Source organism: Belonocnema kinseyi, chromosome 3 (assembly GCF_010883055.1).
Source record: "Belonocnema kinseyi isolate 2016_QV_RU_SX_M_011 chromosome 3, B_treatae_v1, whole genome shotgun sequence".
Lineage (NCBI taxonomy): Eukaryota > Metazoa > Arthropoda > Insecta > Hymenoptera > Cynipidae > Belonocnema > Belonocnema kinseyi.
Window position 1 is genome coordinate 87963505 of NC_046659.1, and position 23963 is coordinate 87987467.

Here is a 23963-nt window from a genome sequence, read left to right on the forward strand (position 1 = left end):
CAATGGAACCGTTGCGTTTTTTTTTTCTTCAAAAATACCAATTTCCGCCGAAAAAATACAAAAACTTCACGTATTATTGTTCATTTTCTTTCAAATCTAGTTTTAAAAAATCTAATTTCCATTGAATAATTCTCATATAATACAAAATTGTTAAAAGATTCTAAGAAAAATTTAAATTACGATGTTTGCTTTTAAAAAAGAATTTCACGTGAAAAACTTTAATATGTCGAGAAACTGTTCTAATTGTAAATCGTGTTCAAACTTTAATGCTTTTTGTTTTTAAATACCAGTTCTTGGTTTAATGCGCTAACGTAACTGAAAATTGGTGAAAAATTATGAAACTTTAAAATTTAATAATTTTTGTTTGAAAAAAAAAACGATTTCGTGCGAAAAACGTTAACACAACGTGTACTTGTTCAAAAATTTCATGTCTCTTTTCCGACGAAAAAACTAATAAACTATTCCAGCAATTGTAAATGATTCGAAATCTTGTTCAAAATATAAATTGTCGAAAAAAATTTGATCCCTTAAAATCTATTGTTTTTTGGTTGAAAAAAAAACAACGGTTTCCCATGAGTAATATTAATTTAACACCAAACAGTTTTAAAAATTGCAAATTTTGGTCAGACTATACAGATTGTTCGTTTTAAAATAGAATTTTGTTTTGTAAAAACTTGCGACAAAAACACTAAAATAAAAATTAATTGTTAAACGATTCTAAATCTTGTTTAAATTATAATGATTTTCGTTTTAAAATACCAACTTTTTGTGTATAATGCTAACATAATCAGAAATTCTTAAAATTTGAGGTTCACTTCGAAATAAAATTTAAAAAAATTAAAAAACCAATCTCCGACGAAAAATACTTACATAATACAAAGTGGATCAAAGATTCTAGAAGTTTATTAAATTATAATGATTTTTTATACCAAACATCAATTTCCTGTGGAAAACGTTAATGTAACCTTCAATTGTTAGAAATTGCAAGCCTTGTTTGAACTATAAGGAATTTTGTTTTAAAATACCCATTTTCGGCGTAAAACGCTAATTTAAGCCAAAGTTATTAATAATTGTTGTCTTTAAAATCTACTTTTTAAATTATAAATACCAAATTATATTAATAATAAAAAATGTTGTGCAAGATTATTTGGGGAAATTTAAAATCATTTTTTATTTTGAAAAATTAAATTAGAAGTTTTCACAAAATTTCATAAATAATTAAAAACTTGAGAAAGTTTACAGAAATGTCAAACCAAATGTAGAATTTTTCAGTTTATAAACAAAATAGTTGTAAGCTTTTTAAGGATTTTGGGAGATTGGAAAATAATAACTTCCAAGATTCCTTACTCTTGCCTCTTCTTTTCCCTCTTTTCAAGAAATTTTCATTTTTCTCAATTCTTCGCTTAAATGCGAATTAAATTAATAGAAACCAATAAGAAAGTGCATCTATTTTTTTCAAATTTCATTTTTCCCCTAAATTATATCTAACAAAAAATTTTTTTTATTGAAAATCTAACTTTTTTATTTTTGGTGAAAAATTAATTTTCTTCAGTTGCATATTCAACTTCTAGTTTAAAAATAAATGTATTTTGCTGAAACTTCGCCTATTTTGATTGAAAACTCATCTCTTTTGATAGAAATTGGATCTTTTTGGTTAAAATGCAATGGGTTGATTCAAAATTAATCTGTTTTGGCTGAGGATTCAACAGTTTTATTTAAAATTTAAACTATACCATGTTTCATGGAGAATGCATCTTTGCTTGAATTTAACTACTTTCAATTTAAAATACAAATATGTTTTAGTTGAAATATTAACTTTCACATTTAAGGCTGAAGAATTATATTTTGCATTAGAAAATATAACTATTTGATTAAAAATTGAACTATTATATTAAATATTTAATTATTTTTTAAAATAGTTTATTATTCGGTCAAAAATTGGATTGTTTGTAGAGAATTATATTTTTTTTGGCATGCCGATTTGACAGTTTGGTTGAAATTTTTTTTCTGTTTTGCAATTTAATTCTTTGGTTGAAAATTCGTATTTTTTGTTTGAAATATCAACTATGACATTTTATGTTACAAACTGATCTTTTTTGCTTTAATTAAACTGTTTTCGATTAAAAATGAAAATCTTTTTTGGTTAAAATATCAGCTGCCCCATTTTTGACTAAAAATTTATATTTTTTATTAAAAACTTCAACTGTTTTGTTGAAAATACATAGTTGTAGGTTCCGAATTAAACTATTTGGTTAAAAATGTAATAATTCTGTTAAAAATTTTTTAAAAAGTTTATTTTTTATTCGAACATTGAACTATTTTGTATTATATTTTCTTCTTTGGATTAAAAAAGTCACAATTTGGTTGACAATTTTTCTCTTTTAACTGAAAAATCTTTCTTCTTTAAAAATGCAACTCTTTTGTTGCAAATTTTTCTGTTTTGTTTGATAATTCATCTATTTTTAAAGAATTTTTATTCTTTTTGGTTCAAAATTACAGTTTCGGATGTGGAATCAACTATTTTTTTGAAAGCACGTATTTTTGGTTGAATTCAACTGAATTTCATTGAAAATTAAAAATTTGTTAGTTGTAATTTCAACTATCCCATTTTTGGTTGAATATATTTTTTATTTTAAATTACAACTATTTCGTTGCAAATTTAACTATTTAGTACAAAGTTCGACCATTTTGTTAAAGCTTTATGTTTTTTAGTTGAAACTGCAACCATTTGGTGGAAAATACATTTTTGTAGATCGAAAATTCAACCATCTCCAAAAAATTCGTCTTTGGCTTAAAAATTAAACCAGTTGGATGAAAATATGCAACTGTTTTTGGTTGAAGTTTAATTAAACTATTTTATTGAAAATGCGTACCCTTTGTTTTGCTCAACTAAAAGTAAAATAAATGAATTTTTAAAGACATAGTAAAAACTTTTTACTAAAAATATTAATTTTGAACAAAAAATGGAATATTTAAACTTTTAGTTGGTAAATTGAATTGTCTATAAAAAACGGATTTTTTAGGCAATTGTTCAATTTTTAACATGACTGATGAATTTTCAACTAAAATTATGAAACTTTAACTAGAATAGTCGAATTTTAAACTTAAAAAGGTGAGTTTTTAACTAAAACAATGAATATTCAACTAAAATAGTTGTATTTTCAACAACAAATTAATTTTCACTAAAAAAGATAAATTGACAAATAAAACATAAATTATTAAATTTTAAGTAAAAACAAAATTAATTTTTAACCGTACAGATGAACTTTCAAGTTTCACAAAACTTTAACAAATATTGAATGATTAAATTTTTAGTCAAAAAAGGAATGTTCAACCAAAGAGATGAATTTTGATCTAAAATTATGGAATATTTAATTCGAAGAAGTTAAATTTTCAGTAAAAAATTATATTCTAATATATGTTCAAGTTTTATTTAAACAGTTGTTTAAAAATAATCAGTTGAATTTGTATCTTTTTCAATTATGGTATAATTTATTTTACAATGCGTAATTCGAAATTCTTTAACTTACAAATTTTCCATTTTGTATTTTAATTTTGAAGCGTACATTTTTCATTGTGTAAATTTTATTTCTCATGGTTACTTTAATATTTGCTCCTTATTTCGCATGTGTTTTCGTACCTTGCATCATTTTCCCAAGGATTTTATTTTTTACTGTCAATGTTATTTTTCACGATTAAAACGAAAACTGCGTGTTCTATGGAATTTTTGATTATTTTTTGTGCCGTGAGAATTTGAATTTTCGAAAAAATGTAAAAAGTTGTCATGGCAATCTTGTAGGGCCTTCATAAAGTAACGCTTTTCTTATCTTCATTTTTTACATATCGTGCGTTATTTAGCTTTAAGTGTTCATTTTCGTTTTTTTTTTAATTTTTTAACTCTGGTAACTACTGAAAATCTGTGAATCTTGAAAAAAAGTGGTCTCGAAAATGTTCAAAATGTGCTCACTTTTTGCATTTTTATCCAAAAAGGCTGGCTAACGAATGTAAAAATTTTAAAATGCAGTTTTAAAGAATTAAAAATTAAAAATTAGAAGCCTATGAAATCGAACCATTTTGGATAAAAAACCTTTTTAGTTGATCAAATGTGAATATAAATTATAATGATTTTATAAACTATTTTCAACTTTAAAATAATATATTCACAATTAAAGGCTTTTATTAAATTTAAAATATTGTTTCAGTCTAAAATTATAAATATTTTAATTAAGAAAAATAAGAATTTCTTAATATCTATAATTATTTAATTGTCCATGTAAAGTTAGTAATTATAAATCAAATATTTAGAACTAAAGAAAAAACTAAACTTTGAACTTCAGAATTTTTATTTTTCTATTTGAAAACATTTAAATTACAAGTAAAATTCTCGAATTTTGATGTATAATAAATACTAAATACTTTTAATTCCTAAACAAAATTTGAATAAGTTGAAGAGAAATTTATAAGATCTGCAAAGATTCAAAATTATTCGAAAATTTGAAATGATTTAAATTAATTTAAACGAAGTTTTTACGTATGCCTACAAAATTCGTATATATTTTTACCGAAATTTCGGTGCAAATTGCTCACGGCCTAATTTAAAACGTAATATAGATTTTAGCAGATTTCGAACAAAAATTTAGAAGAATTAAAAAATTATGAAAGGTTTCAAAAAAAGAAAAAACATTTTCTTAAGATTCCTAGAAAAATTGAAAAAGAATATTTTAAAAAATTATTTTTAATGGAACATTCAAAAAAGATTTTCAAGTTTGGCAAAAATGGATCTGGAAGTTTTTAAAGAAATATTTTCAGTTTTGAAGGATTAAAAAAAATAGGAAGATTTGGATAATTTAAAAAGATGTTTAGAAGTTCTGGAAACATTAAAAAATTAATTAAAAATTTGAGTGAATGTAAAACAACATGTAGATGTTTAGAGATTTTGAAATAAAATTTGAAGCTTTTTAAGGATTTTAAAACTATTTAAAGTTATAAAAGAATGGTTAAACTGCGATACGCCACCTGTTGACAAAAATCCGAACTTGAAAGAATAGGTACGATTTTAAAGATGTACAGTAATTTTTGTATAAAAGTGTTTGAACGATTTTTTCTGTGGAGTTTTAACTATTTTTTGGATACTAAAAGTAAGTCTTTATCGGAAACAAAGGGGTGTAGATGGTATTTACATCTTATAAGGTGAAGAAACATATTTTTTACAGAAATATCTGTCCAACTGTGATTTCCAGTTGATCAACTGTGAATATAAATTAATAATGATTTTTAAAACTAAACTGTTCTTTAAGATTTAAAAATTGAATAATAATTAACTTTACAAGACGATTCGAAATTAGTTCGCAATTTTAGAATTTCCAGTTTTTAACGTTTAAAATTATATAAACTATTTCAATTGGAAAGTTTTATTAGTTAAACAAATGTAAGTGTCCGATTGAAACTTCATAAATTATTTCCAATTTTAAAATAACTTCAAAATAATATATTCATAAACAAAGGCTTTTATTAAATTTCAAATATTATATCAGGCTAAAATATTCCATTTTTCAACCATTCAATTGGAAATTTTTTAATTATGGAAAATAAGAATGACTTAATATTTATAAATTAATTAAATGAATATAACTTAAATATTCATTTAAAATCTGTAATTATGGTTAAATATCAAAAATTAAATTTTGAACGTTACATTTTAATTGTTCTATTAAAAAAAATTTAATTCGTAAGTAAAATTGTAGAACTTCGATGTATAAATGACAATTGGACACATATTATTCTTTAAAAAAATTCAAGGAAGTTGAAGAAATATTTAGAAGTTTTGAAAACTTTCAAATTCAATTTAAAATTTGAAATGATTTGAAATAATTTAAAAAAAGTGTGTGCGTATACCCTCAACGTATAGATTTTGGCAGATTTAAAACAAAAAATTTAAGATTTTAAAGAATTTGGAATGGCTTCAGAAGATTCAAAAACATTTCTTATGAAAATTAATGTTTTTCATTTTGAAAATATAATTTTGAGTGATTATTCAAAAATATTTAGAAATATTTACAAAAGTATCAAAAATCAATGTGGAAGATTTGAAGGAAATTTGTTTCATTTGGCAGAATTTAAAAAGAATTTGAAAAAAATGTAAACAACATGCAGATGTTTCAAGATTTTCAAATAAAATTTGGAGTCATTTTAACGATTTTTTAACCATTTAAAATATAAATAATTTAACTTTTAATTTAATAAGTGTTCCGTTTGTAAAAAAATGTAATCGTTCAATTTTTAATGTTTCTGGCTTCAAATTGCTTTAAATGAAATTTTTTTTTTATAACCTACTTGACAAAAATGTGTTTTTTCACTGTACAATACGAAAATTATATCTAAAACTATTTGTTTTTTTATGAATATTTGTTTTTAGTATTCAATCATTGTTTCATACTTCACAAAACTATCGGAAAAACACTTTTATGCAACAATTAATGTACAACTTTAAAATTGTACCTACTCATGCTAGTTTCAGTTTTGAGCATTAGGTGGTGAAATGGTAGACCACCATTCCCAATAGTTGAAATTTTTTAATTTCATTAAACGTGAAAAATGTTTGCGAACTGTGAAATGACCAGGAATTTTTGTATTACATTAAAACGGCCACACTGGAGCTTTTATCCCAAAAGGATACATTTTTAACCAAAAATAGAATAGTTGAATTTTCTGTTAAAAATCCCATTCTTAACTAGAAATGGATTTTCAGAAAAAATAGTTCAATTTTCTACTGCTATAGTTGAATTTTTAGTTGAAAAAATTAATTTTCAACAAAGTAGTTGAAAATTCACCCGTGATGAATTTCAGTAAATTTTTGGTAAATAAATCCATGACCTGATAAACAAACTCATGTGCCTTGCGACTGTTGATAAAGTAGAAATTACTTTTCTAACTTAACCCAAATTATTAAAATATTGAAAACTTGAATTTTACTGCAATCAGACGTAAATTCCCGTTTAAAAAAATTAAATTCCCCATCCAGTCGCTGTTCTGAGAATCAAAAATGAATAAATCAGTTTTAATTTAGTTAATTACTTATATATCCCTAAATGTTGAGAAATGGACTCATTTTTGAGTATTTTTTATTTGTTTTTTTTTTTCAGAGAGGACTTGGAGACTGCACGTCGGTTGTATGGAGCAACAGAATCTGGTTTTGATTACGAGAAGGCTCCTCCTCGAGGAAGTATGGAGGGCAAACGTGACTTTACTCACAGACCGCACGAAGTTAAATTTTATGAGGGTCAACTCGACACTGTTTAATTCAGCTGAACTCCGATATTTTATTAGATGATTGTACATAGAAGCTAAACAAAAGTTGAATTCAAAGTTTTAATAATGAGGCAAGTTTTCAAAGAAAGTATTCTCTTCTACATCCCTTTTTGTACCCTATATTCAGGTAAGGTCCCTAAAGTACCCTATCTTCAAGATTTGGTCCCTATGGTACCCTATTTGCAGCCGATAATGGAACTTTACAAAAATTTATTATAAGATCAATGCTTCCAAGAGTCAGGCATTTTAAAGAAAATAGCAGAAATCTGGAAATTTCTGTGAGAATTAACTGCAAAAAATAATCAGGTCTGTTACACAGTCACTTTTTAGTCACTTTTTGAAATGAAAAGTTCACATTAGTCACTTTTCTTTTAAGAAATTAACTCGTGGGTTAATAGTGATTAATAGTAGTTTAATTCAGGTCCATACTTATTTCTGAATTATCGTAAATTATTTTGAAAGATTGCAAGAAATTTGTAATAGATTTGCATAACTTAAAGGAATTCTTAAGATTTTCGGATATTTTAAAAACTGATAAAGTCTCAGGCTTTTAGTTTTTAATATTTTAGGGAATTTTAGTAGATTGTATAAAAATTTTGATTAATTTAATTAATTTGAAGGGGTTTCAAAGCGTTTGCAATATTTTACAAGATTTTATAAGATTTCTAAAGATTTCAATTATTTTAAGAGATTTTAAAGCTCTCAATGTCTTTTAATACATTTATCAATTTCATCAAATTTTTCTCATTTCCCTTAAATTCTTCTTGATTCACTCAAACTTTAGTGAAATAAATGGATTTTTTGGATTTTTCTCTTCAATTTTTTTTCATTTTTTTTTTCATTTTTCCAATTCATTTAAATTATTTTGGATTGTTTTGTAGTCATTAGTCACTTTTTTGGTTAAAAATAAGTAGGTTATCAAAAATTTGAAATTTTTTGGAATTCGCCCTGCATTTTCTAAAGTCACTCAATTCAATGGTCTTTGAAAAAAATTTGATTAATTCATCTTCAAGTTTTGTGAACTCACTTTACATTCGTAGGCATTTCATGAAAGCCTTTAAAATGCATTTTTAATTTTTCTAAACTCATTTCAAACTTACTGAATTCAAAAAATTTTATATATTTTTAAATTGTTTTTAATTAACTTGACTGCTTTTTAAATTCAGTTTCCTTTTTTATAAATTTCATCAAATTCTTCTCATTTCACTTAAAGTCTACTAAATTCAATCAAATTTTACTGAAATAAATGGGGGTTTTCAAATCTTTTAAACAAAATTTCCAATGCATTAATACTATTTTGAATCATTTTGTAGTCATTAGTCACTTTTTTGGTTAAAAATTATTAGGTTTTCAAAGATTTGAAATTTTTTGTTATTCACCCTGAATTCTTATTAATTTACCCTAAATTCTTTTAAATTCTCTTGGATTTTTTTAAATCACAGTAATTCTTCTGAGTGTACTAAATTAGATTTAATTTTTAGGGATTTCATCAAATTCCTCTGAATTCCCTTGCATTTTTCTAAGCTCATTTAAAAGTTACTGAATTTGATTGATTGTTTTATATTTTTCAATTGTTTTCAATTCAATTGAGTTTTTTTTAATTCACCTTGAATTTTCATGGATTTCATCGAATTCTTTTCGTTTCCCTTAAAATCCTCTAAATTAATTCCAATATTACGGAAATGGATCAAATTCATTTGAATGTAACTTGAATCTTTTTGAAGTCTTATGAATTTATCCTGAATTTGTTTTTACCCTTTGAGCGCTAAAAAAGTACCCTATCAGCGGGACAAAAAGTACACTTTGGTCTCTATATTTTATCACAGAGGGACTGTGAAGCCTGTGATAATCACTATTCAGTTTAGGTCTATACCTATTTCTGAATTGTCTTGAATTTTTTTGAAATATTCCTGGGCATTTTTAAAGATTCCGATAATTTTAAAATAATTTTATATTATATATATAATTTTTATTATTTCATTAATTTGAAGAGATTTCAAAGCGCTTGAAATACTTTAAAATACAAATTTCCTAGAATTTCGGAAGATATGGATATTTTATAAGATTTCCAAGGATTTCAAATATTTGAAATTATTTTTTGAAAATTCATACTGAATTCCTTTATATTCATTGAAAATCTTTTAATTTTTCAATTGACTTGGAATTTTCTCAACATAATTGATTTTACTTAATTCAGGAAATTTTTAAAATTAAATTAAAAAAATATATCATTTGTTTTTTAACATTTTTAAAGGTATTTCGAAAGATTTTATGGGATTTAAAAAAATTACAACTTATTTCACAAGAAGTCATAGATTTCGTAGAATTTCAAAATATTTGAAGAGATTTTGAAACAAAATTTGCAATTTTTTAGTAACTGGCCCTGAATTCTTATTAATTTATCCTAAATTCTTTTAAATTTCCCTAAATTCACTTAATTTTACTCAAATCAGTGAATTAAAATGTAGGTTTTGTTTTATTCATCTTGAAGTCTTGTAAACTCGCCTTCAATCCGCAGGCATTTCATCAAATTCCTTTGAATCCTCTTTTAAATTTTCTGAACTCATTTCAAACTTACTGGATTTTTTCGATTTCTTAAATAAATAAAATTTTTTGAATTGTTTAGTAGTGATTAGTTACTTTTTTAGTTAGAAATTAGTAGGGGTTTAGAAAATTTGATGTGATATGAATTTTTTTTTAATTCATCCGGAATTCTTATTAATTTACCCTGAATTTTTTTACATTATTGGGAATTCCCTTAAATTTTCTTAATTTTTCTAAATTTATTCAACTCTGCTTAAGTCAGTGAATTTTTTAAATTTGTTCATATTATTAATTATTTTTGATTTACTTGATTGCTTTTTGAATTTAGCTTGATTTTTCATAAATATCATCGAATTCTTTGTTTCCCTTAAATTCTTCTAAATTCACTCAAATTTTACTGAAATAAACGGATTTTTTCGCTTTAAAAGAATTTTTCCAATTCATTAAAAATTTTTTTTAGTCATTAGTCACTTTTTTAGTTAGAAATCAGTAGGGTTTTAAAGATTTGAAATTTTCTTGGAATTCATCCTGATTCTTATTATTTACCCTGAATTCTTATACATTCTTTGGAATTCCCTTACTTTTTTTTTCACTTTTGATTCTTCTAACTGTACTCAATTCTACTTAAGTCAGTAGATTAAAAAAATCCATAATTAAATAAAATTATTTTCTATTCACTTGATTGCTTTTTAAACTTAGCTTTGTTTTTCATGAATTTCATCGAATTCTTCTCATTTCCCTTAATTTTTGCTAAATTCACTCAAATTTTACTGAACTAAATGGACTTTTTCGATTTTATTTTTATTTTTTGAATTCATTTAAAGTCTTTTGAATTTGTTTGCATTCATTAGTCACTCTCTTAGTTAGAAATTAGTAGGATTTCAAAGATTTGAATTTTTTAATACACCTTGGAACCTTATTAATTTATCCTGAATTGAATTAAATTCTCTGGAATTCCCATGAAGGATTTTTTTATTCAATATAATTCTTCTGAATTTACAAAATTATACTTTAGTGGATTTAAAAAAAAGATATTTTTAAAATATTTTCAATTTACTTAATTGCGTTTTCAATTTAGCTTAATTTTTCATGAATTTCATCGAATTCTCATCATTTTCCTTAAATTCTTCTAGATTCACTCAATTTTACTGAAATAAATGGATCTTTCCGATTTTTTTTTCAATTTTTCCAATTCATTTATATTCTTTTGCATTATTTTTTTTAGTTATTGGGTACTTTTTTATTAGAAATTAGTAGGGTCTTCGAAGATTCGACGTAATATGAAACGTTTTTTTTCAATTAACCCTAAATTCTTATTAATTCACCTTAAATTTTTATTAATGTAACCTGAATTCTTCTACATTCTTTGACATAATCTTGAATTTTTTTAATTCACTTTAATTCTTCTAAATTTACTTAATTCTACTCAAGTCCGTAGATAAAAAAAGAAAATATGTTTAAATTATTATCAATTCACTCGATTTTAAGCGTTTTTTTCAGTTAATTTAAATTCTATTGCATTATTTTGTAGTCATTAGTCACGTTTTCAGTCAGAAATTAGTAGGGTTTTCGAAAATTTGATGCGATAAGAATTTTTTTTTAATTCACCCTGCATTCTCATTAATTTACCCTGAATTCTTTTACATTCCTTTGAATTCCCTTGATTTTTCTTAATTTACTTTAATTTTTCTAAAGTACTCAATTCTACTTAAGTCAATGGATTTTTTTTAATTTGTTCTCATTTTTAATTATTTTTAATTTACTTGATTTCTTTTTAAATTTAGTTTGATTTTTCATAAATTCTTTTCATTTCCCTTAAATTCTTCTAAATTCACTCAAATTTTACAGAAATAAATTTATTTTTTCGATTAAAACAAATTTTTCAATTCATTTAAATTCTTTTAAATTGTTTTGTAGTTATTAGTCACTTTTTTTGGTTAGAAATCAGTAGGGTTTTCAAGATTTAGTAATTTTTTAATTCATCCTCCAATCTTATTAATTTGTCCGGAATTCTTTTAAATTCTCTGGAATTCTGTTGAAGAATTTGGTTTAATTCACTTAAATTCTTCTGAATTTACACAATTCTACTCAAGTCCGTAGATTAAAAAAAAATATTTTTTAATTATTTTCAATTCAATTAACTGCGTTTTAAATTTAGCTTCATTTTTCATGAACTTCATCAAATTCTTCTCATTTCCCTTAAATTCTTCTAGATTCACTCAAACTTTAGTTAAATAAATGGGTTTTTTTTAGTTTTTTTTCTTAAATTTTTCCAATTTTTTTTTTAAATTATTCCAATTCATTTAAATTCTTTTGAATTGTTTTTTAGTTAATAGGTACTTTTTGGGTTAGAAATTAGTAAAGTCTTCGAAGATTTGACGTGATAAGAAATGTTTTTTTAATTCGCCCTGAATTGTTGTTAACTTATCCTGAATTCTTTTACATTCTTTGGAATAATCTTGAATTTTTATCATTCACTTTAATTCTTCTAAATTGACTTAATTTTACTCAAGTCCGTAGATTAAAAAAATGCATATTTTTTCATTATTTTCAATTCACTCGATTTTTAAACATTTTTTAAATTCACTTAAATTCTTATGAACTGATTTGTAGTCATTAGTCACGTTTTAGTTAGAAATTAGTAGGGTTTTAAATATTTGAAGTGTTTTGAATTTTTTGTAATTCACCCTGGAATCTTATTAATTTATCCTGATCTCTTTAAAATTCTCTGAAATTATTTTGAAGAATTTTGTTAATTTATAGCAATTCTTTCAAATTTACCTAATTTAAATTAATTCAATGGATTTAAAAAAATTATTTAAAGTTTTCATTTAATTGATCCTGAAGTCTTGTATTCATAAAATTCCTTTTAATTTTTCTAATTTCAAAGTTACTGAATTCAATCAAGCTTTTTTATATTCTTCAATTGTTTTCAATTCACTAATTTTTTTTAAATTCACCTCAAATTTTTATGAATTTCATCAAATTCTTCTTATTTCTTTTAAATTTCTCTAAATTCATTTCCCATTTCACTGAAATAAATCGAATAATTGGTTATTTTTCAATTTTTCCCCTTTTTGAATTTTCTTGATTTTAACTTGATTTTTTTTTAAGTCTTATGATTTTATCTTGAATTTGTTTGTTACTTTGTAAGCGCGAAAAAAGTACCCCATGAGCCTGACAAAAAGTATCCATCGGCCCCTATATTTTATCACATAGGGCCGGCGTCTCCACAATCCACAAGTGCAGCGTGACCCAGGATCGCTCGACCTTTTTGAAGATCTACCAATTTTTTTTCGACGGTAAACTGAGATAAAATTTATGACCCCACACAAACAAATCTCAGTTGGAAGTTGGAATCTTAGCTCGATTTTGAAAGTTAAACCTGGAGGACCTTTTTTTCTGGCATAACTTGACGGAACTTGTAACAAAAGGGATTTAGTTTAAAGTATTTAAAATTGTAAACTAACTAATTGCGGATAGTTGTTTACAAATAACTTTTTGCAACATTAATAATGCAAATCTTGTATTCAATTTTATCATTAAAATATAATTATTTCAGATTAAAATTTCGAAAATAAAAAAATTCAAAACGTTAAAAATTGAAATATTTGTAAATTTATTGCGTCCAAAATTAAATTATTCGAAAATTTTAACTTTGAAATAAAAATAATTTTCATTTCAAAATGAAAATTTTTTACAATCACAAAATTTTTAATTGATGCGATAATTTTGTCTGAAATAAATTTAAAAAAAAGTAATTCTCCCTCATTTTTACAATTCAAAATGTCAAAAAAATATATTATAAATAAAAACTTAAAATGTATATGTTTACAAAAACTGTTAATACAAAATAATTTTTAATGTAAATTATTGAAGTTTTAAAAATGTCTACTCCAGATCGTTAAAACCCGAACGAGTGCAAACTTTATTTTAAAATCTAAAAATATTGAGTCTTTAACAATTTGATTAAAACGGTTTTTACACTCAACCCCTTCAAAATGTTAATGTACCTATTTGGTTGAAAATCTATCATTCCGGTTAACTTGTTAGTTAAAAAATCAATTTTTAAATTAAAAATCAAGTATTTTTCCGAAACTTCATCTTTATTGATTAAACCCAACTTTTTTTTAATTTCAATTACAATATTTTATTGTTGAAATATAAAATATCACACTTTATGTCGAATAATCATCTTTGTGAGTTGAAAATTCAACGGGGAACTAATATACTTAACTAAATTGGTCTATTTTATCGAAAATGCAACTGTTATGTAGAAAATTCGTCGTTTTGGCTTAAAACATCAACAATTGGATAAAAAATTCGACGACATATTTCATACAAAATTAAAATTATTCCCACAAATTTGTTTTCTTTTTCATTGATATTTAATTGTCCCCAATGCAAATTTAACTTCTTTATTTTGTCGTAAAAATTGATATTTTTTTGATTTTAAAATGAAACTATTTATTTAGAAAAAATTTAATGAAAAAATAATGAAGTAAAATTTGTACTAAAATCACATCAATTGTTCAAATTATTTAGTAGAAAATGTATGTAATTTGTTAAAAATTCGCCCTTTGTGGTGGAAATTTATCTTAGTTGAAAATTCAACTATTTGGATAAAAGTTTATGCATTTTGTTGAAAATTAATTTGTTTATTTGAAAATTGTACTTTTTTATTTGAAAATAATGTATTTCGTGTAATTTTTTTTCGAAATATTAGAAAAATAGTGTCATTGTTTCAAAAAAGTTTAAAATAGTTTAATAGTGTGGTGAGTCCGACGCCTGTAGTTAGGAATTCAGTCACTGCTGGAAATTGGTACAAATTTTTAATCATTTAAATTAATATTATTTCAAATTTCTTAGTTTTAAAGATTTATACCTAACCTCTGTCAAGTATTCTTTCCGAAGAGTTTTAATTGTAATTTATATCTTTTTGTTTATCTGCTAAATTTGATAATGTTATAAATAATCTAGGTCAATTGAACAATTTTTATAAACTCTTAATATTCAAAAATTGGTTATTATGGATTTAAAAATAGATTAATTTTAATATCAGGACTATTATTTTAAATTACTTAATTTTATTGGGATATAATTTTTTATCTAATTATAATAATTATAAAATTAAGATATATTTTTGATACACTTGAATCTTAATTTAAAAATAAAATTTTTAATTATACATAAACCAATTAATTTTCAGTTAATTTGAATTGTGAGTATAAAACATTAAAATTGCATTAATTATTTCATTTAATATTATTATAGTAACAAAAACTAAACATTGATTATTTTATTTCGTAATTCTCAATTTTACCATGAAGATTCCAATTTTAGCGTGAAGTTTCCAATTTAAAGTAGGGTCTTGAGTTTAAGGGTTCTAAGGGCTCAAATCACTCACAAAACTTGTATCTTCCAGTGCAATAATTTATTCATCAGAAAACTATTCTTCAACAATAATTTAGTTAAACATATGCAAAATGCAAATGCTTGATCTCGATTCATTTAAATGTGCAATTAATTTTACGTAAATAGTACAAATATACATAGTCCGCAACTTGTTTTATTATAAGTCAGTCATCAAAAATCTTCGCACACATTTCACATTTAAACCTGATGATTATACAAACTGAAGTCAATTTAATCGGAAAGAAATTCTCTCTCGAGAGCAGCTCCCATAGCATTCCATTCTCTATCATCCTCAACATCCTCCGCATCATCAATCTCCACCGAATCTTGGGAAATATCGCCGAGATCTAAGTCATCGGGCAAACCCTCGCCTCTCCTGAAACGAGTAACTGGGTCATCATCATCGTCGTCGTCCTCGACGAGTCCACATTTCGTTCTTTTTTCCTCGTCGTCGTCATCATTGTCGTAATCAGATTCACTAGAATTTTCCTCTTTCCTACGTTTATTGGGAAATGTCTGATACTCTGAAAATGAAGAAATTCCAAAATAAAAAAAAAAACAGAAAAGAGTCGACGTACATTTAAGGATTGCTACAGAAAAGTTTGGTTTCAAAATTCCAGGGACCTTTTCAGAGTTGAGTGGTCTACTTTTGAAAAAAATTTAGGTCTGCTTTAAAAAAAAAATCTAGTGAATTAAGTTTGAAAATATTCTACTGGTCGCAGACTAATTTACCAACAATTTCTTATACAGTTGTTATTTGATGCACATTTAAATCGCTTTTAAACCATCATTCAAACCTGAACAATTATAATTAATATTAATCTGAAACGTCCCAAAATACTGCTGTTATTGCAATCGTGTTCAGGAATTAATCACTCGATTTTTGAATGTACACCAAATTTGAAAGGTTTCAAATAATTTCGAAGATTTTCCACAAGTTTTAAAGTTTCCAAAATATTTGGGAAGATTTTAAAGATTCCAAAACATTTCACAAGGGTTTCAGATATTTTAAAATAATTTCCAAGGATTTTGCAAAGGCTTCAATTTGATTCAAAGATTCGAAAGTATCTGGAAATATTTCTGATTTTTTTGAAGATTTCACAAGGGCGTTGTACAGCAGTTTTTAAAGATCCGAAAGATTTTAAACGATCGTATCGTATAGTATAGTATAATAATATGTAAAATCATAATATATTACAATACAAAATTCAATTAATTCAATAATTTAAATCAAAAGTATAAAAAATATGAAGAGATTTTAAAGAATTCAAATATTTCAGAAGATTTGAAATATTTCACAAAGAATTTAAAGATTTTACAAAGGTTTCAAAGATTTCACCAAGTTTTGAAAGTATTTAAAAATATTTCAAAGATTTCCCAAATAATTAAAATATTTCAGAAGATTTCACAAAGATTTCGAAATATTTCATAAGATTTCAAAGATTACACAGATGTTTCAAAGGACTTTACTAAGATTTCGAGAAATTTCAATAATTGCATAAAAATTACATAAAGGTGTCAAAAATTGCAAAATATTAAAAAAATGGCGCGGAGACATTTAAAATTGCACAAAGGTTTCAAAGAGTTGAACAGATTCCAAATAATTTCGAAATATTTCACAAAGATTTCATAAAAATTTCACAATGATTTCACAAGAGTTTCGAAAATTTAAAAATATTTCACAATAATTTCAATAGATTTCACAAAGGTTTCGAAAATTACAAAACATTTTCCAAAGAATTCAAAGTTTTTAAAATATTTTAGAAAAATTATTTAATTTCACAAAGCCTTAAATTATTTCAATAGATTTCACAAAAGGTTGGAAAGATCAAAAGCTTATTTTCTCAAAAAACCATCCTTTATATTTTTTTATTAAACCTTTGTTTGTGGAAACTTTTGTGTTCGTTGGAAATCATCTAAATTCTTATAAATTCTTAAAAATACTTGTGAAATGTTTCCTACATCTTTTGCATTGATATGAAACCACTGAAATATTTAATACTTCTTTGAAATATTTTTAAATTTTCTAAAACGAAAAAAAACGTTAACTCGTTTAAAATTTTGGAAATGTTTAATTTTTTGGCGTTCTGAAGTATTTTTTAAATCTTTGAAATTATGGAAATTTTTAAAGTCCTCATGGATTCTTTGAAATATTTGTGAAATGTTTCTAATATCTTTTTAAATATTCGAAATAAAGTTTAATTATTTAAAATCTTTTAAATGTTTTGAAATCAGATTTTTTTAAATCCATTTTTGAAATATTAAAAATTCTTTTGACATATCTATCAAATTTTGATGAAACCTTTGAGAAATCTTTTGAAATATTCTAAAAAAATTTTAAATCATTGCAAATCTTGGAAATTTCTTAAGTCTTAGAAATCTGACCCTTTAAAAAAAATATTAATCCTTCAAATCTTCTGAAAGTTTAAAGATCTTTGTGAAATCTTTGGAATTTAAGTGAAATTTTATAATTCTTTGTGAATTCTTTGAAATTTTCCAAATAATTTTGAAATCGTTTAAAATCTTTAAAAACCTTTGAAATTTTTTATATCTGGTGTACTTTCTTTGAATTCTTAGTATTTAAAATCTTTATGAAATTTTTATGAATTCTTTGAAAAATTTCTGAATATTTTGTATTCATTTGAAATCATTAAAATATTTGAAATCTTTTTAAATTTGGAAAATTTTTGTAAAAACCTTTGAAATCCTTGAAAACTTTGAAATCTTTGTGAAATGTTTTGAAATATCATAAATAAAATGAAATTATTTGAAACCTTTTAAATGTTTTGAAATCTGATTTCTTGTAATCCCTTTTGGCAATCTATAAAATTCTTTTGACATATCTATGAAATTTTGATCAAACCTTTTGTATTCATTACAAATCCTTGAAATATTTTAAATCTTTGAGAAATCTTTTGAAATCTTCTTAAAAAAATTAAAAATCGTTGAAATTTCTTAATTCTTAGCCATCTGTCCCCTTTTAAAATGTTAAATCCTTGAAGTCTTCTGAAAGTTTTAAAATCTTTCAAATCTGGTGTACTGTGCACTTTTTGAAATTTCAGAATTTGTAATTTTTATGAAATGTTTATGAATTCTTTGAAAAATTTGTGAAATCTTTTGTATTCATTTGAAATCATTAAAATATTTGAAATTTTTTGAAATTTTTAAAAATAATTTTTAAACCTTTGAAATCCTTCAAATCTTTGTGAAATGTTTTCAAATATTCTAAATAAAATGAAATTATTAAAAACCTTTGAAATTTTTTGAAATCAGATTTTTTTAAATCCCTTCTTGAAATCTGATTTCTTGAAATCCCCTTTTGAAAGCTGTAAAATTCTTTTGAAACCTCTATGAAATTTTCATAAAATCTTTTGTATTCATTTGAAATCCTTAAAATATTTTAAATCTTTGAGAAATCTTTTGAAATCTTCTAAAAAAAATTAAAAATCGTTGAAATTTCTTAAATCTTAGCAATCTGTTCCTTTTTTAAATGTTAAATCCTTGAAATCCTATGAAAGTTTTAAAATCTTTCAAATCTGGAGTACTGTACACTTTTTTAATTTAAAAATTTGAACTCTTTATGAAATTTTTATGAATTCTTTGAAAAACTTGTGAAATCTTTGGTATTCATTTGAAGTCATTAAAACATTTGAAATTTTTTGAAATTTTTAAAAATTTTGTTAAAACCTTTGAAATCCTTCAAATTTTTGTGAAATGTTTTCAAATATTCTAAATAAAATGAAATTATTTAAAAGCTGTTAAATGTTTTGAAGTCATATTTTTTAAAATCCCTTTTTGAAATCTGTATAATTCTTTTGACATATCTATAAAATTTTGATAAAATATTTTGTATTAATTTAAAATCCTTAAAATATTTTAGATCTTTGACAAATCTTTTGAAATCTTCTAAAAAAATTGAAAATCATTGCAAATCTTTGAAATTTCTAAAATCTTATGTATCTGGCCCTTTTAAACAAAATTTAAATTCTTGAATTCTTCTGAGAGTTTAAAGATCTTTGTGACATATGTGTGGAATCTAAGTAAAATTTTATAATTCTTTGTGAATCCTTTTGAAATTTTCTAAACAAATTTCAAATCTACTAAAAGTTTTATGAATTCTTTGAAAAATTTGTGAAATCTTTTGAAATTTATAAAATTGTTGTGAAAACCTTGGAATTCCTTGAAATCTTCGTGAAATGTTTTGAAATCCCTTTTAAAAGCTTTGTAAATCCTTTAAACCTTCTGAAAGTTTAAAAATCTTTGTGAAATGTTTCGAACGCAAGTTAAAATTTATAAATCTTTGTGAATCCTTCTGAAATCTTCTAAACAAATTTGAAACCTTGATAAAAAGAGATATTTCGTGTTCCAATCGCCCTGAAGAAGTGAAATGCAATATTCACGAAACGTCGGCAAAATTCATAGTTTTTTTACACGATTGGAACCCGAAATATTTCTTTTTATCAAAATGAATCATCGTGAAAGCATTAAATCTATTATTAAATTTGAGATCGCTTAAAAGCGTTAAAATGTTTTGAAATCTGGTGTACTGTACTCTTTTGAATTCTTAGTATTTAAAACCTTTATGAAATTTTTATGAATTCTTTGAAATATTTTGTATTCATTTAAAATCAATAAAATCTTTGAAAGCTTTATGAAATCTTTTGAAATATATGTTAAATCTTCGAAATCTTTATAAAACTTTTGTGTAACCTTTTAAAATCTTTTAAACAAATTTTGTAATCGTTTTAAATGTTTTAAAATCTATATGCATTTTAAAATATTTGAATTAAAAATCTTTAGAAAATTTGTATGAAGTCTGAAATATTTGCGAAAACTTTTCTATTAATTATAAATCATTAAAATACTTCAAATATTTGTGAAATGTTTTGAAATCTTTATGCAATTTTTGTGAAACCTTCCTTTAATTTAAAAAAAATCTATTGTGTTTATTTGAAATCTTTCAAAACATAAAATTTATAGAAATCTTTTGAAATTGTTATAAATTTTTGGAAATCTTGTGATCTGAAACACTTACGATTCTTTGAAATATTTGGCATTCATTTAAAATCACTAAAATATTTGTGAAATATTTTCAAACCTTCTTAAAACTTGTGAAATCGTTTAAAAAAATTTGAAATGTTTCGAAATCTTTGACATTTGATGTACTTTTTAAAATATTTAAAATCCTGGAAATCTTTTGGTAGTTTTACAATCTTTGTGAAATCTTTGAAATCTTATCTACACACCTTTTTCAAATCCTTGAATCCTTTTTAAGTCTTTGAAATCTCTGAACTCTTTTTACAAGATGTTCAAAATGCTTTTTAATATTACAAAAACTATTAAACATGTTCCCATATATTAAAAGTATTAGTATTATTTTTGGTAACCGATTGAAATCTTCTATATACTCAAAAACTGAGTAATCAATTCCTCGAAAAACTATTTTTAAAAAAAATCAAATTCAAGATTCTCGCGAGAAATTCAAAGAGGTTGTCTAAGTGACACCTTGAGTGTAGAATCTATCTGATTTCAAATGCATTCGATCTTATAGGATGTGAAAAAAAATCAGGAACTTTAAAATATTTTACAAAGGCTTGTATGCCAGATTTGAAGAGTTATTACCCCCTCCCCATCAATTGTATTAATTATATTAGTAACAAAATGAATTCCTATGAATTCGAAAATTAAAATTTCGCCGCATGGTCCTAAAATAACTGTTAAAACTTTGAAATAGGCGAATTGATGTAACTAAAAAACTTCCATCTTTTCAAAATTCCCCAACTTGACCAGATTTTCCAGAACTTTTTCCCAATTCTATGACTTTTTCGAGGTTTTCAAGCAACCCTGATGAGCAACTTTACCGTGAAACGAACCATTTGAATCTGAGTCCTCATACTCTCTTTTTGTTCCTAGTTCGCCTATTTCCCCTATTTCGTCAATTTCATTCTGTTCTTCGATATCATATACGTAGGGATCGACTTCTGCATCACTCATGTCTTCCTCAACTTCCTTGTCCATGTCATAAATCTGCTCTTTGCTAACGAAAAATAGTGGATTAATAGTGTTGGCAAAATCAGCAACTCCTTCGTTCGCTGCTTCTTTCACTGGTTCGGGATTGCTGCAATGTGGCGGTGGTATCCGGGATCCGCGTGCCTAAAATTACCCAAATTTTATTAAGGCTGGCCTCGGGCTCCCTTCAGAGATTAAAAATAGTGCAAATAGCGTGACAAGATTGAAAAAATAGTGTTCAAATAGAGACATTAAATTTGTCAAGTATTAAAATTGAACTTTAATGTTTACATAAAATGTTATTCTTTAGTTTATAAATGATCAAAATTCCTATTTATTGATTGCTGGCTTCAGTCTTTTCCTCCTTTTTTCCACTTAAATGCGAGATGATTTAAAGAATACAATAAGCGATTTCAAATTCACGTTTTTTTCGGTCAAGTTTGTCAATGTTCCCGGTTAACTAAAAGTAACATATTATTCATACTTGCCGCTAAACGCAAAAATCGATTTTATTTCATGACCTTCCATACTAAACATTCTTTAACATAAAAGAGCAAAAATTAACAAAATAAACTAATTTTGAACCAAATACTTAAATTTTCGACTAAAAATATCAATTTTCAACAAAAAATTAAATAGTTAAGCTTTGAGTTGAAAAACTTAATTTTGAACAGAAAAAACAGATTTTCTAAAAAGTAGTTTAATTTTTAACTTAACTCGTGAATTTTCCACTAAAATTATGAATCTTCAACTGGAATACTTGAATTTTCATTTTTTTTAAATTCATTTTTACTAAAACAGATAGATTGTGAATCAAAACTTCAAGTTAAATTTTAAATAAAAAAATTAATGTTAAACCAAACAGAAGATTTTTCAACTAAAACTATGAAATATTCAATTGGAATGAGTTAAATTTTCAGTTAAAAAAATTACTTTCCACAGAAAAAAAACACAAAATAATTTTCAATAATAAATAAATAGTTACATTTTCAAAGTGATGAATTTTAAACTAAAATGATGAATCTTTAACTAAAATTATTTAATTTTGCAGCAAAAGGATGAATTTTCAATCAAGAAGATTAACCTCTACCAAAAAATATTAATTTTCAACTGAAAAGGAATATTTATCAACCAAAAATTGAATAATTGAATTTTTAGTCAAAAAATGAATGTTCCGCCAAAGAGAAAATTTTTTCTCTGAAATTATTAATTAATTATTAATATTATTAATTAATTTATGTTTAAAATTGGTAATATTTGTAACAATTTTATATTAAATATTATAATATATTACTGAATCTTTAATAATTCTTTATATTTAAGTGTTAAACCGCTAAAATTTGTCAAATTTTAAATAATAAAAATATTTGTATCAAATATGATAAAATAATAATTTTCAACCAAAAAAGAAATAAATTTGCAAAAAAATAGTTAAATTACCGGCAAAATTTCCTTTTCATCCAAAGAAAAAATAAGTTTTCAATCAATGAAATGAATTTTAAATTCAAATGATGAATCCTCAACCAAAAAAATTAATTTTCAACAAAAGAGTTTAACTTTCAATTAATTAATTTTATTTCCAACGTGAAAAATGAATTTTCAAGATACAAAATATTTAATTCTAATACTGGAATTTTTAACCGAAAGACTTTTTCAACAAGACGATTAACTTGCAAAAGAGAATATAATTTTCTAACAAAAAAATCGCTTTTTAACTAAATATGTAGATTTTCAACCAAATAGATGAATTTTCAAGTAAAAAAGACGAATTTTGATCCAAAATGTTGAATTTAGAATAAGAAAAAAAAATTTTCAACTAAAAATGTACATTCAAATTTGCATTTCAAGAAATTAATTTTCAACCAAACTGATGAATTTTTAAATAAAATGCTGAATTTTCAACTGGAATAAGTACATTTTATTCCGAAAAGATGAATTTTCAGCCATAAAGATTAATTTTCTACAAAAAGGGTGATTTTTTCACAAAGTATATAAGTTTTCAAACAACTAGTTTAATTTCTAAATAAATAAAAATTCAATAATAAATTATGATTTAATTAGTGTAAACTGAGATAATCTAAATTTTTTCCGCTAAATAAAGTAGTAATCACTTTTTTTAATTGACCAAAATTATTAAAATAATAAAAACTTGAATTTTACTGCGGTCAGAAGTAAATTCACGGGTTTTAAATCAAATTTTCTAGGTTTTGTTGAAAATTCGTTTTTTTGGTTAGATAATTCCACTATTTAATTGAAATTTTGTTTCTTTCTTGAAATAATCTTTTTTTAACTAAAAAATCAATTATATTGTTGAAAATTTATCTATTTGTTTAAAAAATTTATCTTTTTCTGTAGAAACTTAATTTTTTGGTTAAAAAATGGAACTACATGGTTCAAAATTAAGTATTTTGTTAAAAACTCACATTTTCGGATCGAAACCTCCACTGTTTTGTAAAAAATCCGTATTTTCGGCCCGAAAATTAAACAATTTGGCAGAAAAATGTACTATTTGGTTGAAAATTGATGTACTTATTTTTTTAAAAGTATTTTAAATTGAGGATTACCAGGTGTATACATATGAAACAGGTATTTTTCAAGAAAAAAACACATTTATTTCAAGAGAATGATAACAAATATTTTATTCAAAGTATGCGCCCTCGCTGGCTACACATTTTGTCCACCTCTCA

General features: G+C 24.0%; 2 protein-coding genes across 3 annotated transcripts in view; one reads left to right on the forward strand and one right to left on the reverse strand.

The window, feature by feature from the left end:
- LOC117169266 (28S ribosomal protein S17, mitochondrial) overlaps nt 1-7396 on the forward strand; it is an 8312-nt gene extending 916 nt beyond the window's left edge. The window contains exon 4 of the mRNA XM_033355551.1: nt 7143-7396. Within this exon, the coding sequence (XP_033211442.1) occupies nt 7143-7299 (157 nt within the window). The 3' untranslated portion in view covers nt 7300-7396. The remainder of the gene's footprint in view (nt 1-7142) is intronic.
- Nucleotides 7397-15269: 7873 nt separating this feature from the next.
- Nucleotides 15270-23963, reverse strand: part of LOC117169225 (RNA polymerase II subunit A C-terminal domain phosphatase) — a 33394-nt gene continuing 24700 nt past the window's right edge. Inside the window, exons 6-7 of one of the 2 annotated variants that reach the window (XM_033355486.1) lie at nt 21141-21420; nt 15270-15791 (exon numbers count right to left, since the gene is read on the reverse strand). In XM_033355486.1, the coding sequence (XP_033211377.1) occupies nt 15499-15791; nt 21141-21420 (573 nt within the window). In that variant the 3' untranslated portion in view covers nt 15270-15498. Of the gene's footprint in view, nt 15792-21128; nt 21421-23963 lie in introns of both variants that reach the window. The other variant, XM_033355484.1, reaches the window with a different exon arrangement.